At 45.9% G+C, this 17,929-nt stretch overlaps 1 protein-coding gene across 2 annotated transcripts in view; it reads right to left on the bottom strand.

Moving 5' to 3' along the window:
- Nucleotides 1-17,929, bottom strand: part of SEC23B (SEC23 homolog B, COPII coat complex component) — a 53,171-nt gene that overhangs the window by 26,343 nt on the left and 8,899 nt on the right. Inside the window, exons 2-8 of one of the 2 annotated variants that reach the window (XM_038747494.1) lie at nt 16,129-16,363; nt 12,628-12,685; nt 11,813-11,899; nt 4,922-5,158; nt 4,740-4,825; nt 1,748-1,892; nt 435-593 (exon numbers count right to left, since the gene is read on the bottom strand). In XM_038747494.1, the coding sequence (XP_038603422.1) occupies nt 435-593; nt 1,748-1,892; nt 4,740-4,825; nt 4,922-5,158; nt 11,813-11,899; nt 12,628-12,685; nt 16,129-16,349 (993 nt within the window). In that variant the 5' untranslated portion in view covers nt 16,350-16,363. Of the gene's footprint in view, nt 1-434; nt 594-1,747; nt 1,893-4,739; nt 4,826-4,921; nt 5,159-11,712; nt 11,775-11,812; nt 11,900-12,627; nt 12,686-16,128; nt 16,364-17,929 lie in introns of those variants that run through there. The other variant, XM_038747504.1, reaches the window with a different exon arrangement.

Below are 17,929 nucleotides of genomic sequence, written 5' to 3'. Positions count from 1 at the left end.
TACTTGTAAATTATTTGTGTCCGTCTCCCCCACTAGACAGGAAACTCCTTGAAGATCAGGATGGTGTCTATTTAATGTGCTCTCTCGAGTGATTAGTACAGTGCCCTGCGCGCAGAAGGGGCTTGATAACTACTGTTATTGGACTGATTGATTGCAGTCACCGCAAAAGAGTCTAGCAACTTCTCCTGCCAAAAAAACCCACTCTTGAGTTCGGCAGCTTCCCCAACTCCGGAAGAGGGTCTCCATTTGGACGATGGCTCACTCACACCACAACCTACACCCGAGCCTGCCCCGTCCTTTTCCATTTTCGGGGAACACCTGCCATACCCCCATTCGGGAACGACTAATGTCATCTTTTCTGCATTACATTTAAACAGATTCCCCCTTCGCTCCCTTCTGAAACGCCGCCGTTGCCTGAATGTTCACGTCCCTACCTTAGTAGCTTTCTTGGTGAAACGTGCGTTGTCCTTCTCGATGTCATGCCAGGAGCGGATGGGAAGCTTCAACTCGTCGCCAACTACCATGCCTGGTCCCTGGGTGGGCGGGCCTCCAGTAAACAGCATGATCCTGGCCCCCGTATTTGGGAATGTGCCCTGAGTACATGAGATTATCCAACTTTAGATGCGAAGAGGATTCATTTTCCCTGGAAATGGTGACAGGAGACACTCCCTTGCCATTTACAAAGAAAGCTTCCCTTTGCCCAGCCCGAGCCTCGTAATACGGTGATCGATTTATTACCAGTTATTTCAGTTTCAAAAAAAGAGCTAGTTAGGCTACTAATTAGAACTCTATGTGGCCTTGTACTTGTACTATGTTGCCAACTTGTACTTCCCAAGCGCTTAGTACAGTGCTCTGCACACAGTAAGCGCTCAATAAATACGACTGATTGATTGATTGATTGAAGCTTCTTCGTTTTCAGAATTTAAAGCAGCGCAGAGCCCAGGGTGCTTCACCTGACTCCAAGGTTTCCCCCTCTACACTGTCAACTCGTTGGGAGCAGGGAACGTGTCCGCCAACTCCGCTGTACTGTAACAATAATAATAATAATGTTGGCATTTGTTAAGCGCTTACTATGTGCAAAGCACTTTTCTAAGCGCTGATAAATACGATTGAATGAATGAACGAATGAATAGGCAGGTTGTCCCACATGGGGCTCACAGTCTTAATCCCCATTTTCCAGATGAGGTAACTGAGGCACAGAGGAGTTCAACGACTTGCCCAAAGTCACACTTGTCTGCTGTGGGACCAAGGGCAAGTCACTTCACTTCTCTGGGCCTTGGTTACCTCATCTGTAAAATGGGGATTAAATCCTACTCCCTCCTACTTAGACTGTGAGCCTTGTCTGGGACAGGGACCGTGTCCAACCTGATTGCCTTGAATCTACCCCAGCGCTTAGTACAGTGGCACACAGTAAGCGCTTAACAAGTACAAGTAGAGAAGCAGCGTATGGGCTTTGGAGTCAGAGGTCACGGGTTCAAATCCCAGCTCTGCCAATTGTCAGCTGTGTGACTTTGGACAAGTCACTTAACTTCTCTGGGCCTCAGTTCCCTCATCTGTAAAATAGGGATTAAAACTGTGAGCCCCCAGTGGGACAACCTGATCACCTTGTATCCCCCCCCCCCCAGCGCTTAGAACAGTGCTTGCACATAGTAAGCGCTTAACAAATACCACCATTATCTTATCTTACAAAAAAAAATTGACAATTAACTTACTTATTTACACAGTCACAGCAAAAAACAAGATTTACCTCCAGTAAGCCAACGGCAATTGACAAAGCAACCCCCGTGGATCGCAAGGGTCTTTTCCCCTGAGTTACCGGCCAAGGGTCTCTCTGTAATTCTCCAAGAAGATCTGTCAGGTTCATGTCAATCTTATGGATGGGTTGCAGAAACCTGTAAATTTTAAGTGAGCAAACATCATCTGAGTGAGAAGCAGCGTGGCTCAGTGGAAAGAGCCCGGGCTTTGGGGTCAGAGGTCATGGGTTTCAAATCCCGGCTCCGCCAGTTGTCGGCTGAGTGACTTTGGACAAGTCATTTCACTTGTCTGGGCCTCAGTGACCTCATCTGGAAAATGGGGAGACTGTGAGCCCCGCGTGGGACAACCTGATCACCCTGTAACCTCCCCAGCGCTTAGAACAGTGCTTTGCACATCGTAAGCGCTTAATAAATGCCATCATCATCATCTCACTGGTCTGGGGAAACAAATCTGGAAGGCTAAATGCCTAGTTATTGCTAACCAAAGCCCTCATAATGACAGCACACCACCAGAAACAATTTTAGGCCTTGCCTCTTTAAACTGTTTCTATCAAGCAGCGTGGCTCAGCGGAAAGAGCCCGGGCTTTGAAGTCAGAGGTCATCGGTTCAAATCCCGGCTCTGCCACGGGTCAGCTGTGTGACTTTGGGCAAGTCACTTCACTTCTCTGGGCCTCAGTTACCTCCTCTGTAAAATGGGGATTAAGACTGGGAGCCCCACGTGGGACAGCCTGATCACCTTGTAAATTCCCCAGCACTTAGAACAGTGCTTTGCACATAGTAAGCGCTAAATAAATGCCATTATTATTATTATTATTATGAAGTGTCAGCCGTTATTTGCACAATTTAATTAGGGGAAGCGTACTCATCTGCAGAGTACGTTTGCGCACTAAGGCCGAAAAGCCAAACAGAATAAAAACCTTGGTTGGGTTTTATCTGATAAAAAAAAAAAATGCCTTTTGGAATATTCGAAGGAAATCCAGCCAGGGTGACTTAGAGATGAGCGTAAGCAGTAAGCATGAGACCAGCAGCCTAGTATCCTGTCTCCAACGTTAGCACAGAGGATACCATGTGGGACAACTTGATCACCTTGTACTTCCCAAGCGCTTAGTACAGTGCTCTGCACACAGTAAGCGCTCAATAAATGCCACTGAATGAATGAATGTTTGTATGTATTTATTACTCTATTTATTTATTTTACTTGTACATATCTATTCTATTTATTTTGTTTTGTTAATATGTTTTGTTCTGTTCTGTCTCCCCCTTCTAGACTGTGAGCCCACTGTTGGGTAGGGACCGTCTCTATAGGTTGCCAACTTGGACTTCCCAAGCGCTCAGTACAGTGCTCTGCACACAGTAAGCGCTCAATAAATATGCTTGATTGATACTAAGCTACCCACCCCGAGCTTCAAATGCACTTTCTAGCATTCTCCCTTGCTATCCACTTAAATTTCTCATTCACAAATTTACTTAAACCCTTCTCAAGTCCACATGCTTAGGGAGCTGGGCTTAATTCCAGAGGTAAGCATCTTATTAGATTTCAGTTGGGAATGGTGTGGGGAGTTAGTACATAATGGGTGTGAGGGGGTTTATTCTTGGAGTACCTTGGGCTAAGGGGAACATCACTGTAGAGTAGTCACTAGTTCAATGGGAATTAATGGAAAGGAGATAAATGGTTCGGAAGTATCACCGTGACTGACTTTTCAATGCAGATTCCTTTAATATTGGAATATTGTTAGGTACAGTGGCAAGATGATGACGGTATTTGTTGCCAACCTGTACTTTCCAAGCGCTTAGTACAGTGCTCTGCACACAGTAAGCGCTCAATACGATTGAATGAATGAATTTGTTAATAATAATAATAATGATGGCATTTATTAAGTGCTTACTATGTGCAAAGCACTGTTCTAAGCGCTGGGGAGGTTACAAGGTGATGATGATGATGAGAGCATTTATTAAGCGCTTATTATGTGCAAAGCACTGTTCTAAGCGCTGGGAGGTTACAAGGTGATCAGGTTGTCCCACGGGGGGCTCACAGTCTTAATCCCCATTTTACAGGTGAGGTCACTGAGGCCCAGAGAAGTGAAGTGACTTGCCCCAAGTCACACAGCTGGCAATTGGTGGAGCTGGGATTTGAACCCATGACCTCTGACTCCAAAGCCCAGGCTCTTTCCACTGAGCCACGCTGCTTGATAAGGTTGTCCCATGGCGGGGCTTACAGTCTTAATCCCCATTTTACAGATGAGGTAAATGAGGCACAGAGAAGTAAAGTGACATGCCCCAAGTCACACAGCTGACAATTGGCGGAGCTGGGATTTGAACCCATGACCTCTGACTACAAAGCCCGGGCTCTTTCCACTGAGCCACGCTGTTTACTGCTTTGTTAAGATCACGAAGTACACACAGTAAGCGCTCAATAAATACGACTGAATGAGTAAGACTGTGGAAGAGGCTGGGAAATGCAGTAGCATCATGAGCACACCCTTACTTCCTAAACAAAATCTATTTCTGTCAACTTGAGAATCTGCATTTACCGTTATGGGAAGACTGTTCCCCAGTTTTTCTGGCCCGTTACAACCAAACTGTGAACAAAACCCGTTGTTGGGTAGGGACCGTCTCTATCTGTTGTCAAACGGTACTTTCCAAGCGCTTAGTACAGTGCTCTGCGCACAGTAAGCGCTCAGTAAATACGATTGAATGAACGAAAACCACATTCTGGCGGAATTGGGTGTAGTTCTTTGACGATTATTAGACAGTTTGCCTCTCCACCTGAACATTCTTTGAGAAAACAAGCACTTCGTACAGTGCTCTGCGCACAGTAGGCGCTCGATAAATACGACTGAATGAACGGAAACGAACTGGAGGTTAAAGGACACTTCCACCTCTCCAAAATTCATTCCCGGGAATTTCTTAGAGCGGTTCATGTCCAACGGCGACTTGGCCGGGCATCCCGCCCGCCTCACCCCGCGAGCCGGACCGCCGCCCTACCTGCTTGAGACGAAAGGCTGGTCCGGGGGCGCGGCCGGCCGGGACTGCTGGACGGGCACGGCTGGTTTGGAGAGGCCCAACATGTCCTAACGGAACAAGGGGGATGACCAACTTAATCCCAATCCGGATCCCCCACCGCCCGATAGGGAAGACGGCGTTTGCTGGAGCGCCCCGAGGCACACCTGGATTTGCTTGGCCGTGAGATCCTTGGTCCCGCGGAAGACGTAGCTTTTGGAGATCCCTTCGCAGCTCAGTTCGTGAACCTGGACCATCCTCCCAAAGGTGATCAGCCCCACCAGGGCGTCCGGGGGTAACAGACTCAGGGACATCTGCAGAGACTCCTTTAGAGCTTGTAAGTCTTCCTCTTCCAGGCACGTGTCGACGACGTAGAGGAAGATCAGAGGGGGCTGGGCGCCTCGCTTAAGAGGAAAGAGAGAGGGTGGAAGACTTGGTTCCCGAAACAACGCCAGACACGGGGCTACGGCCTTGAATTATCGCACATTACGGGAAACCTGGAGTTAGGAGACTCGGGATTTGCCAGAGGCCACGTCACAACCACTCCGACCCTTCCAGAAGCCGGTCAGTCGAGGAAGCTTCTGGGTTCGCTCACACTCTTACTCTGCCTCCCTCCTTGCTTCATCTCCCCTTTCTAGACTGTGAGCCCACTGTTGGGTAGGGACTGTCTCTCTATGTTGCCAATTTGTACTTCCCAGGCGCTTAGTACAGTGCTCTGCACACAGTAAGCGCTCAATAAATACGATTGATGATGATGATGAAAAACCACAACCCTCCCCGTCTTCGAAGCCCTTCGGAAACTGCATCGCCACTACGAGGCATTCCCTGACTGCTTTCTGAACTCCCCAGGTTACTTCCCCCACAACTCACCATCCGCACCCTGGGTACTCATAACCACTCCTAACACTTCTGTTCATATCTTACATATCTTATGACTTAAGCCCAACACAAACACACATTCATTCATTCATTCAATCGTATTTACTGAGCGCTTACTGTGTGCAGAGCACCGCGCCCTGGGTACTCGTAACCACTCCTAACACTTCTGTTCATATCTTACACGTCTTAGGACTTAAGCCCAACACAAACACACATTCATTCATTCATGCAATCGTATTTATTGAGCACTTACTGTGTGCAGAGCACCGCGCCCTGGGTACTCATAACCACTCCTAACACTTCTGTTCATATCTTACATATCTTAGGACTTAAGCCCAACACAAACACACATTCATTCATTCATTCAATTGTATTTATTGAGCGCTTACTGTGTGCAGAGCACCGCGCCCTGGGTACTCATAACCACTCCTAACACTTCTGTTCATCTCTTACACATCTTATGACTTAAGCCCAACACAAACACACATTCACTCATTCATTCAATCGCATTTATTGAGCGCTTACTGTGTGCAGAGCACCGTGCCCTGGGTACTCATAACCACTCAACACTTCTGTTCATATCTTACATATCTTATGACTTAAGCCCAACACAAACACACATTCATTCATTCATTCAATCGTATTTACTGAGCGCTTACTGTGTGCAGAGCACTGTACTTGGGAAGTCCAAGTTGGCAACATATAGAGATGGTCCCTACCCAGCAGCGGGCTCACAGTCTAGAAGGGGGAGACAGACAACAAAACAAATTAACAAAATAAAATGAATAGAATAGAATATGTACAAATAGAGTAATAAATATGTACAAACACATATACATAGCAATCAATCAATTGTATTTATTGAGCACTTACTGTGTGCAGAGCACTGTACAAAACATATTAACAAAATGAAATGAATAGAATAGAATAGAATAAATACGAACAAATAAAATAGAGTAATAAATACGTACAAACACATATACATATCAATCAATCATATTTATTGAGCGCTTACTGTGTGCAGAGCACTGTACTAAGCGCTTGGGAAGTCCAAGTTGTCAACATATAGAGACAGTCCCTACCCAACAGTGGGCTCACAGTCTAGAAGGGGGAGACAGAGAACAAAACAAAACATATTAACAAAATAAAATAAATAGAATAGCTATGTACAAGTAAAATAAACAGCAAAATAAATAAATAGTAAAATATATATATATATATATATATATATATAATATATATATACAGGTGCTGTGGGGAGGGGAAGGAGGTAAGGCGGGGACACATAAGGACACGCAATAATAATAATAATGATGATAATTGTGATATTTGTTAATACTATGTGCCAAGCACTACACTAAGCACTGGCGTAAATGCAATACAATCAGATCAGACACAGTCCCTGGCCTTCACGGGGCTTACAGTAGAGGAAAGTGTGACAGCAGACTTTTAAACCCTGTTTTACAGAGAATAATAATGATGGTATTTGTTAAGCGCTTACTATGTGCAAAGCACTGTTCTAAGCGCTGGGGGGGATACAAGGCGATCAGGTTGTCCCATGTGGGGCTCATAATCTTCATCCCCATTTTCCAGATGAGGGAGCTGAGGCCCAGAGAAGTGAAGTGGCTTGCCCAAAGTCCCACAGCTGACAATTGGCGGAGCCGGGATTTGAAGCAAGGGCTCTTTCAATCAATCAATCAGTCATATTTATTGAGCGCTTACTGTGTGCAGAGCACTGTACTAAGCGCTTGGGAAGTACAAGTTGGCAACATAGAGAGACGGTCCCTACCCAACAGTGGGCTCACAGTCTAGAAGGGGGAGACAGACAACAAAACCAAACATACTAACAAAATAAAATAAATAGAATAGATATGTACAAGTAAAATAAATAAATAGAGTAATAAATATGTACAAACATATATACAGGTGCTGTGAGCCACGCTGCTTCTCTGAAGTAAAGTGACTTGCCCAGGGCCACTAAACCAGGTAAGTGGCAGAGTTGGGATTAGAATCCAGGTCCCCTGTCTCCTGGGCCTGCGCTCCATCCAGGAGGCCACACTGTTTCTCTTCACATCCCTTTTCACCTCTTCCTACCTGCAAATTATTTTAGCCTGCCTTCCCCGCCAGACTGTAAACTCAAGGGCAGGGTTCAAGTCTAGTACGCTCCCAAATGCTTAGTACAGTGCTGTACCAGTCTACAGTCCTTTAGACGGTAGCTCTTGTGAGCAGGGAACGGGTCTACCAACTCTGTTTTACTCTCTCCAGTGCGCTACGATCGATCGATGGTACTGATCGCACATTGCCTATGCGCAGAGCACTGTACTAAGCGCTTGGGGAAGGACAACGCAACAGAGTTGGCAGATATGTTCCCTGTCCACGATGAGCTTACAGTCTAAAGGGGGAGACAGGGCCAGAAAGCACTCAGTAAACACAATTGACTGGTGAAATAAAAGATAACGGGTACTTTGTACTTCCCAAGCGCTTAGTACACTGCTCTGCATCATCATCATCATCATCATTAATTGTATTTATTGAGCGCTTACTATGTGCAGAGCACTGTACTAAGCGCTTGGGAAGTACAAATTGGCAACATATAGAGACAGTCCCTACCCAACAGTGGGCTCACAGTCTAAAAGGGGGAGACAGAGAACAAAACCAAACATACTAACAAAATAAAATAAATAGAATAGGTATGTACACAGTAAGCGCTCAATAAATACGATTGATTGACTGATTGATTGATTCTTGAACAGGAAAATCCTGAGGTCACAAGAATCCACTCTTCAAGAGGTCATGGGGAACGGGGAGGACTACTGTTCCTCTTAAGGGGGCTGAATTTGGCAATTTTTCATTTAGAAAGTCTCCCTTGTGGGCTTCAGCTACAGCCAATTATTAGCAACAGGCATCCACCTAATCCAAAACAAGTCTGGGGTTTGCAGAGGAAACCTCAGGGCTTAGAAGATGTTTTAAAGAGTTTACTTAGTCACCCAATCTTGCAAACGAGTCAGAACTGTAAGCAGTTGTTTCTCCGTTCATATAGGCGAGAGAGATGGGCTTCTGGGGTGATTTGGCTGGAAAAGGAGTACTGAGGGCCATTTCCTCCACCTAGATACTGATCTATTTTCTTAAGGTTATTGCTTTAATTGAAATTTTTTTAATTTGTCGAATTTACTGCTCTTCTCTTCCCGTGCCCATCCTTACCCCTTCTGGATGGTAAGTCCCCTCGTCCTTCTCCCTAGTGTTTAGTACAGTGCTTCTGCTCACTTTAAGCACTCGCTACTACTATTAATCCATACCTAAAGGGATTGTCTTTTTCAATATTCCCTCACAGGGAGCTGAAGAGAGTTAAACAAATCGCATATTTAGCACCGCTGTTACACATTCCCAAGCACCCGATGACGGGTTCTGCCCACGGAAGTGCCCTGTCCATGCTGTTGCTGATGAGGGTGATAATAATGATGGTATTTGTTAAGCACTTACTATGGCCCAAGCACTGTTCTAAGCGCTGGGGTTGATATAAGGTAATCAGATTGTCCCACGTGAGGCTCACGCTTGATCCCCATTTAACAGATGAGGAAAGTGAGGTACAGAAAAGTGAAGTGACTTGCCCAGAGTCACACAGCTGAGGCGTTGCGGAGCAGGGATTAGAACCCACGACCTCTGACTTCTAAACCCGTATTCTTTCCACTAAGCCACCACGATGGCTATACAATATTTAACACGCTAAAAAACCTCGGCTGCGTCAATTTAATTAGTACAAAACGTCACTTTTGGCCAGGTGAACTCAAGGCCCCCTGCTTAGGTATGGTCCATTCATTAGACAGCGATGAAGACAATCAATCAATCAATCGTATTTATTGAGCGCTTACTGTATGCAGAGCACTGTACTAAGTGCTTGGGAAGTACAAGTTGGCAACTTAGAGAGACAGTCCCTACCCAACAGTGGGCTCACAGTCTAGAAGGGGGAGACAGAGAACAAAACCAAACATATTAACAAAATAAAGTAAATAGAATAGATATGTACAAGTAAAATAGAGTAATAAATATGTACAAACATATATACACATATACAGGTGCTGTGGGGAAGGGAAGGAGGTAAGACGGGGGGATGGAGAGGGGATGAGACATTAAGACATTGATGTCTTAAGACATTAAGAAACGCCTCGTAATTTTATCCAAAATGGTTAAAACCAAAAACATCTCAAGTGTCTGAGAAAAAAGTTCAACCCTCCTTCCTCTAAAGATCAGATTAAAGTACGGAAGTTGCTGGTTTCTCCATTTAGGAGGAAAGTGAAAGAGGGCCACTTGGAAACCGTTACCGGTCCGTGGCGTGACACGCCAAGAGAACGCTGCAGAGGGCAGAACCCAAATGGAGGATGATTAAACCTATTGAAAAACTGGGCTTAGGTTTTCCCCTCTCTCCCGGACCGCTCCCAAAATGTGGGGCGTGGGATGCAGCCGGACGGACCCGGGCTTCCCTACAATCATCCTAACTTCCACCGGCAGTCTGGGGCGGAAAGAAAGGGGAGGCCCGGTTCCAAATGTGACATCGGGCAGGGCTCCGGGGGGAACCCTCTCGACACGCTCCCCTGCAGTCCTTCCTCCTCATATCCGACAATCGCTCTCCCCCGCCTTAATCAATCAATCAATCAATCGCATTTATTGAGCACTTACTGTGTGCAGAGCACTGTACTAAGCGCTTGGGAAGTACAAATCGGCAACATATAGAGACAGTCCCTACCCAACAGTGGGCTCACAGTCTAAAAACGTATATACGTTTGTACATATTTATTACTCTATTTATTTATTTATTTATTTTACTTGTACATATCTATTCTATTTATTTTATTTTGTTAGTATGTTTGGTTTTGTTCTCTGTCTCCCCCTTTTAGACTGTGAGCCCACTGTTGTGTAGGGACTGTCTCTATATGTTGCCCACTTGTACTTCCCAAGCGCTTAGTACAGTGCTCTGCGCACAGTAAGCGCTCAATAAATACGATTGATTGATTAAACCCTTTTTGAAGGCACATCTCTTCCAAAGGGCCTTCCCTTCCTCTTCTCCCACTCCCCTCTGCGTCGCGCTGACTTGCTCCCTTGATTCATCCCCCTTCCCAGCACCACAGCACTTTTGTAAGTATCTGTCTGTCTTCCCCTCTAGACGGAAAGTTCGTTGTGGGCAGGGAATGTGGGTTTATTGTTCTATTGTACTCTCCCAAGCGCTTAGCACAGTGCTCTGCACACAATAAGCGCTCGACAATACAAATGACTGACTGACGTTATTCAGATGGAAGGTAGGCTAGATTTACTCTGTTTCTTTCTGGGACTCTGGGAAACCACAGATTCTGTGATTAACCTACCTGTATCCCCCCAGCGCTTAGAACAGTGCTTTGGACATAGTAAGCGCTTAATAAATGCCGTCATTATTATTATTATTATTACCTACACGGGAAAGGGAACTGGATGGAGTTCTAGTGACAAGGACCAGCTAAGTATTTGGGGTGACATCTTTGGTCTCTAGACTGTGAGCCCGTTGGGTAGGGACTGGCTCTATCTGTTGCCGAATTGTACTTCCCAAGCGCTTTGTCCAGTGCTCTGCACACAGTAAGCGCTCAATAAATACGATTGAATGAATGAATGAATGGTTTACGGTCGGCTGCGGGAAATCCCCATGAAGATTAACTTGTGCCTCAAGTTATTAAACCTACAGAAGCAGTGTGGCCTAGTGGAAAGAGCGGCGGACTGGATGTCAGGAGCCCTGGATTCTGATCCGGTCTCCACCACTTGTCTGCTGTGTGACCTTGGGCAAGTTTCTTACCTTCTCTGTGCCTCAGTTGCCTCATCTGTGAAACAGGGATGAAATATCTGCTCTCCCTCCCTCTTAGATCACGAGCCCTATGTGGGGCGGGGACCGGACCTGATCTTACTGAGGTTTAATGTGGCCCAGTGCTTAGCACGTAACTGTCGTAATTATTATATAATGATTAACTACCGAGCACGGAGGAAATAGCAAATAGGAGGTCCGTGAAAGGGGAGGTTCATAAAACTGCACATTCATTCAATCGTATTCCTGACAAGTTACCTGCACTATGTACTCAATCGTAGAAAACTGGGGCATCAATTCTGCAGGTTGATTTACTTCAGACATGCACATTCATTCAATTGTATTTCTGACAAGTTACCTGCACTATGTACTCAATCGTAGAAAACTGGGGCATCAATTCGGCAGGTTGATTTACTTCAGATATGCCCGCATAAGCTGGAGGAAACTGCAAATGAGATAAGCAGATTCATTTGAAGCCCCTTAACACGGTGCCGTTGCGATTAAAATATGTCAGGGCCCCGATATAAAATTATACAAAACACATTTAAAACAAAATATATTTAAAAAGTAGGACACATCAAAGATCGGCCTAAAAAGGCTAGTCGTGAACACCCTATTTTAAAAGACGCCTCTTGTCTTCTGCCGCCAGCAGATGAGACTTCCAACTTTTACCATACATACCAGATGGAGCCTTTTTACTTCACGCTACGGACGTGATTGAAAGGTTAATTTTTCTTCTCTTACTGCTTAGCTGAGAATATCAAACATTGTCTGAAACCGTAATGAGGCTGGGTTCCTTCATCTCCTCAAGTGCTTACAAACGTTCGACCAAACATAATCAGGGTTAGGAAGAGCCAACCCATAATCACGACTCATTGCACTGCATATTTCGTTCTGGACAAGTGAATGGTACGCTTTTTGAGGGCAAGCGACGCACAATGTAAAATTTCTTCGAGTCCTGTTTTCCTTAAAAAGCTCAAACAACAAGGATCGTGGTCAACCATCTACAGAAGTTACCGTTCCCACTTTAGGTTACCCAGAAGTGTAACTGGGCTTTCCATGAGGCCGAGCGGCAGCGAGGGCCTACGGTTCGGCTAAATAATACAGCTTTCCCGCAGATCGTGAATGACAAAGCACACGGAAAACGACAGTAGAGACAAATGAACAATTTACCTGATTTCTCTGAAAACAAAAATTGCAGGCCCAAAGCTTGGCGCGATAATCAACTTGACTGCAAAAGACAGCAGAGAAGAAAATTTCAAGCGGGGAGAAAAAACATGTCACTCTCCTGCTAAAAAAAAAAAACACCTCAGAGTACTGAATCTTAGAAATAAATTTCTGCCTAACAGGAAGGGGCTTTGGGGTGTAAACTCAAGACAACTCAGTTAGGCCTTACTTAGCGGAGCTTCAAAAGACACAGATTCACCCACTTTTTGATCTTGACGAGGCCGGCTTAGTACAGCGCTCTGCACACGGTAAGCGCTCAATAAATACGATTGATTGATCGGCTTACGCCAGTACGGCGAACAACGGTGAGGGCTAACTGAATTATGATGATGATGGTATTTGTAAAGCGCTTACTATGTGCAAAGCACTGTTCTAAGCCCTGGGGGGGATACAAGGTGATCAAGGTGTCCCACGTGGGGCTCACAGTCTTCATCCCCATTTTACAGATAGGGGAACTGAGGCTCTAAGAATTTAAGTGGCTGGCCCAAGGTCACACAGCAGACATGTGGCGGAGTCGGGATTCGAACCCACGACCTCTGACTCCAAAGCCCGTGCTCTTGCCACTGAGCCACGCTGCTTCTCAAATTATGCTGTCTCCAAAGACAAAAAACCCAACAAACCCCAACCGTGACCCTCAGAGCAGCGGAGCAGAGCAAGTGAGGGAGTCTTAGAGTGGGCGAGAAAGGTCTAAGCAAGTTTTCCATATACACAGATATATTTGCCCCTGAGTAGTAAAGAAATTGGAAGCAATAAAAACAATAAGAACCACTGCATTCGACTGATACTGCCATGTACCCACACCATTTCACTGCAAGTATACTCTCTGATGTTATATGGTACTCTCCCGAGCGCTTTGCACACAGTAAGCGTGCGGTAAATACAACAATAAATGAAGTGTAGGGAAAGGTTTGGGGACTAACGTGATTTTTGAAACTACTTCTTGGGCTGACAAAGCCAAGCAGGCAGTTCTCCTTGCACGGCTTGACTACACACTAAGACGATCAATCTACCGATCGGTAGCATTTACTGAGCGCATCCGGCATGCGGTACTAAGCAGTCAATCAATCAAAGGTATTCCAGACTGTGAGCCCGCTGTTGGGTAGGGACCGTCTCTATATGTTGCCGACTTGTACTTCCCAAGCGCTTAGTCCAGTGCTCTGCACACAGTAAGCGCTCAATAAATACGATTGAATGAATGAATGAATATTGAGTGTTTACTGTGGGCGGAGCACTGTACTAAGTGCCCAGAAGGGCTCGACAAAGCAAAATTCAACAAAACAAAATTCGACAAAACACGTTCTCTGCCTACAATGAGCTTACGGTCTACAGGGAGACAGACATTGCTATAAATAAACAGTTTACGGACCAATGTCCGTAACATTCAGTCATGAGTTCAGACCGAATTCTTTCAGTCGTATTTATTGAGCGCTTGCTGTGGGCAAAGCACTGTACTAGGTGATTGATGGGGTAAAATGTGAAGATAAACAGACGTATTCCCTGCCCACAACGAGCTGTTAGAGAAGTGCTTTGGGGGCTGAAGGTGGGGTGAATATGGAATGCCCAAGGGTCACCCAAACACTGTGAGCCCGTTGTTGGGGAGGGACCGTTTCTATATGTTGCCAACTTGTACTTCCCAAGCGCTTAGTACAGTGCTCTGCACACAGTAAGTGCTCAATAAATACGACTCAATATGTTGCCGATTTGTACTTCCCAAGCGCTTAGTAAGTGCTCTGCAAACAGTAAGTGCTCAATAAATACGACTGAATATGTTGCCGATTTGTACTTCCCAAGCGCTTAGTACAGTGCTCTGCACATAGTAAGCACTCGATAAATATGATTGAATGAATGAAGACTTCCTTCAGGAGGCCTTCTTAGACTGAGCCCCCTCCTCCCCCTCGCCTTACCTCCTTCCCCTCCCCATGGCACCAGTATATATGTATGTATGTTTGCACGTATTTATTACTCTATTTATTTATTTATTTTATTTGTACAGATTTGTTCTATGTATTTTATTTTGTTAATATGTTTTGTTTTGTTGTCTGTCTCCCCCTTCTAGAGTGTGAGCCCGCTGTTGGGTAGGGACCGTCTCTATATGTTGCCGATTTGTACTTCTCAAGCGCTTAGTGCAGTGCTCTGCAAACAGTAAGCGCTCAATAAATACGATTGAATGAATGATAAATACGACTGAATGAATGAATGATAAATACGACTGAATGAACGAATTAATAGATGATGCACAAGGGAGATAGAGTTGGGGAAAACGAGGGCTTAATTGGGGCAGGACTCTTGGAGATGAGGCCACTTGAAGACGACCCCCCCAATATTGCATTTTCCTCTGTTCATTCATTCATTCAACCGTATTCATTCATTCATTCAATCGCAGTTATTGAGCGCTTACTGTGTGCAGGGCACTGTACTAAGCGCTTGGGAAGTCCAAGTTGGCAACATAGAGAGACGGTCCCGACCCAACAGTGGGCTCACAGTCTAGAAGGGGGAGACAGAGAACAAAACAAATTTATTGAGCGCTTACTGTGTGCAGAGCACTGTACTAAGCGCTTGGGAAGTCCAAGTTGGGAACATAGAGAGACGGTCCCTACCCAACAGTGGGCTCACAGTCTAGAAGGGGGAGACAGACAACAAAACAGATTTATTGAGCGCTTACTGTGTGCAGAGCACTGCACTAAGCGCTTGGGAAGTCCAAGTTGGGAACATAGAGAGACAGTCCCTACCCAACAGCGGGCTCCCAGTCTAGAAGGGGGAGACAGAGAACAAAACAAATTTATTGAGCGCTTACTGCGTGCAGAGCACTGCACTAAGCGCTTGGGAAGTCCAAGTTGGGAACATAGAGAGACGGTCCCTACCCAACACTGGGCTCACAGTCTAGAAGGGGGAGACAGACAACAAAACCAAACATATTTATTGAGCGCTTACTGTGTGCAGAGCACTACACTAAGCGCTTGGGAAGTCCAAGTTGGGAACATATAGAGACGGTCCCTACCCAACAGCGGGCTCCCAGTCTAGAAGGGGGAGACAGAGAACAAAACAAATTTATTGAGCGCTTACTGTGTGCAAAGCACTGAACTAAGCGCTTGGGAAGTCCAAGTTGGGAACATAGAAAGACGGTCCCTACCCAACAGTGGGCTCACAGTCTAGAAGGGGGAGACAGAGAACAAAACAAATTTATTGAGCGCTTACAGTGTGCAGAGCACTGCACTAAGCGTCCAAGTTGGGAACATAGAGAGACGGTCCCTACCCAACAGCGGGCTCACAGTCTAGAAGGGGGAGAGAGAGAACAAAACAAATTTATTGAGCGCTTACTGCGTGCAGAGCACTGTACTAAGTGCTTGGGAAGTACAAGATGGGAACATAGAGAGACGGTCCCGACCCAACAGAGGGCTCACAGTCTGGAAGACAGTGTTAAAAGGCCTTTTGAAAAGAGGCACGTACCAGAGTGGGTTGAGGACGGCTTTGCACGTGGGCCTGCTGCAGAGGACGGGCTCGTACTGGACGGGGGGCAGGTCGGCTCGCTCTTTTAAGGGAGTCAAGAGGCAGGCCAAGGGAACCACCAGCCGCGTGGCCTCCAGCCGGCTGGACGGCCACACGTTCCAGCTGAAGCGCACCCCATCCCGCTCTTCGTTCTGTTGAATGAACTCCAGGTACGTAGCCATGAGCCGGAAGGGACCTGAAGGACAGAGACGTGAGCGCTGCATTCGGGACGTTCGGATTCATTTAGAAAAAGGCGGAGAATGGGGCCGAGGGAGAGTCCGAATTCCGGCCTTCTCGGACCCACCCGCGGGAACAACCACCAAACCCCTCACTTTCTTTAAAAACCAAAATTTGCCCCCGCGGCACTTGAAATCGCGACAGGCTAGACAGTTTTTTAGACTGTGAGCCCGCTGTTGGGTAGGGACCGTCCCTACATGTTGCCAACATGTGCTTCCCAAGCGCTTAGTTCAGTGCTCTGCACACAGGAAGCGCTCAACAAATACGATGGATTGATTGATTGACAGACAAGTGCTCAATCAAAGGAAAAAAGAGATACTGGGCAGAAGTCAGGCCAAGGGTGAAACACTAACCACAATCTGACGACGTGATTGCGGCTGCGCAAAGGCCTGAATACTTTTTTATCATCATCATCATCATCATCAATCGTATTTATTGAGCGCTTACTGTGTGCAGAGCACTGTACTAAGCGCTTGGGAAGTCCAAATTGGCAACATATAGAGACGGTCCCTACCCAACAGTGGGTTCACGGTCTAAAAGGGGGAGACAAAACCAAACATACTAACAAAATAAAATAAATAGAATAGATATGTACAAGCAAAATAAATAAATAAATAGAGTAATAAATATGTACAAACATATATACAGGTGCTGTGGGGAAGGGAAGGAGGTAAGATGGGGGGGATGGAAAGAAGACTCCACAAATCAGCCCATTTCTCGGAAAATGCCACTAGCTACTCCGCACGACAACTTCTGACCGAGGGCTCTACTTCTACGGATGCCGTGGGCGTCTTTTTGTAACTTTTGAGACCGCCTCCCGCGCCTATCCTACTCCATGGCCTATCTATTCTATTTATTTTATTTTGTTAGTATGTTTGCTTTTGTTCTCCGTCTCCCCCTTCTAGACTGTGAGCCCGCTGTTGGGTAGGGACCGTCTCTATGTGTTGCCGACTTGGACTTCCCAAGCGCTTAGTACAGTGCTCTGCACAGTAAGCGCTCAATAAATACGATTGATTGATTGGGTTGCTCTTTTCAAGTTCCCCTGCTGTTAGATCTGCTCCTGGAGAAACGGAACTGCCCAGAATCTCTTACCTGGCCAGAGCTGGAACTATAAAAACGCCAAGGGGAGCTTTGACCTGAAGCCTCCTGTACCTCAAAGATAATAATAATGGCATTTATTAAGCGCTTACTATGTGCAAAGCACTGTTCTAAGCGCTGGGGAGGTTACAAGGTGATCAGGTTGTCCCACAGTGGGGCTCACAGTTTTCACCCCCATTTGACAGATGAGGGAACTGAGGCCCAGAGAATAATAATAATAATAAAACTAATGATAATGATGGCATTTATTAAGCGCTTACTATGTGCAAAGCACTGTTCTATGCGCTGGGGAGGTTACAAGGTGATCAGGTTGTCCCACAGTGGGGCTCACAGTTTTAATCCCCATTTGACAGATGAGGGAACTGAGGCTCAGAGAAGTGAAGTGACTTGCCCAAAGTCACACAGCTGACAGTTGGCAGAGCCGGGA

The sequence above is a fragment of the Tachyglossus aculeatus genome, chromosome 1 (genome assembly GCF_015852505.1).
Source record: "Tachyglossus aculeatus isolate mTacAcu1 chromosome 1, mTacAcu1.pri, whole genome shotgun sequence".
NCBI lineage: Eukaryota > Metazoa > Chordata > Mammalia > Monotremata > Tachyglossidae > Tachyglossus > Tachyglossus aculeatus.
Note: the sequence above shows the minus strand (reverse complement) of the source record. Positions and strands in the feature narration are given on the sequence as shown.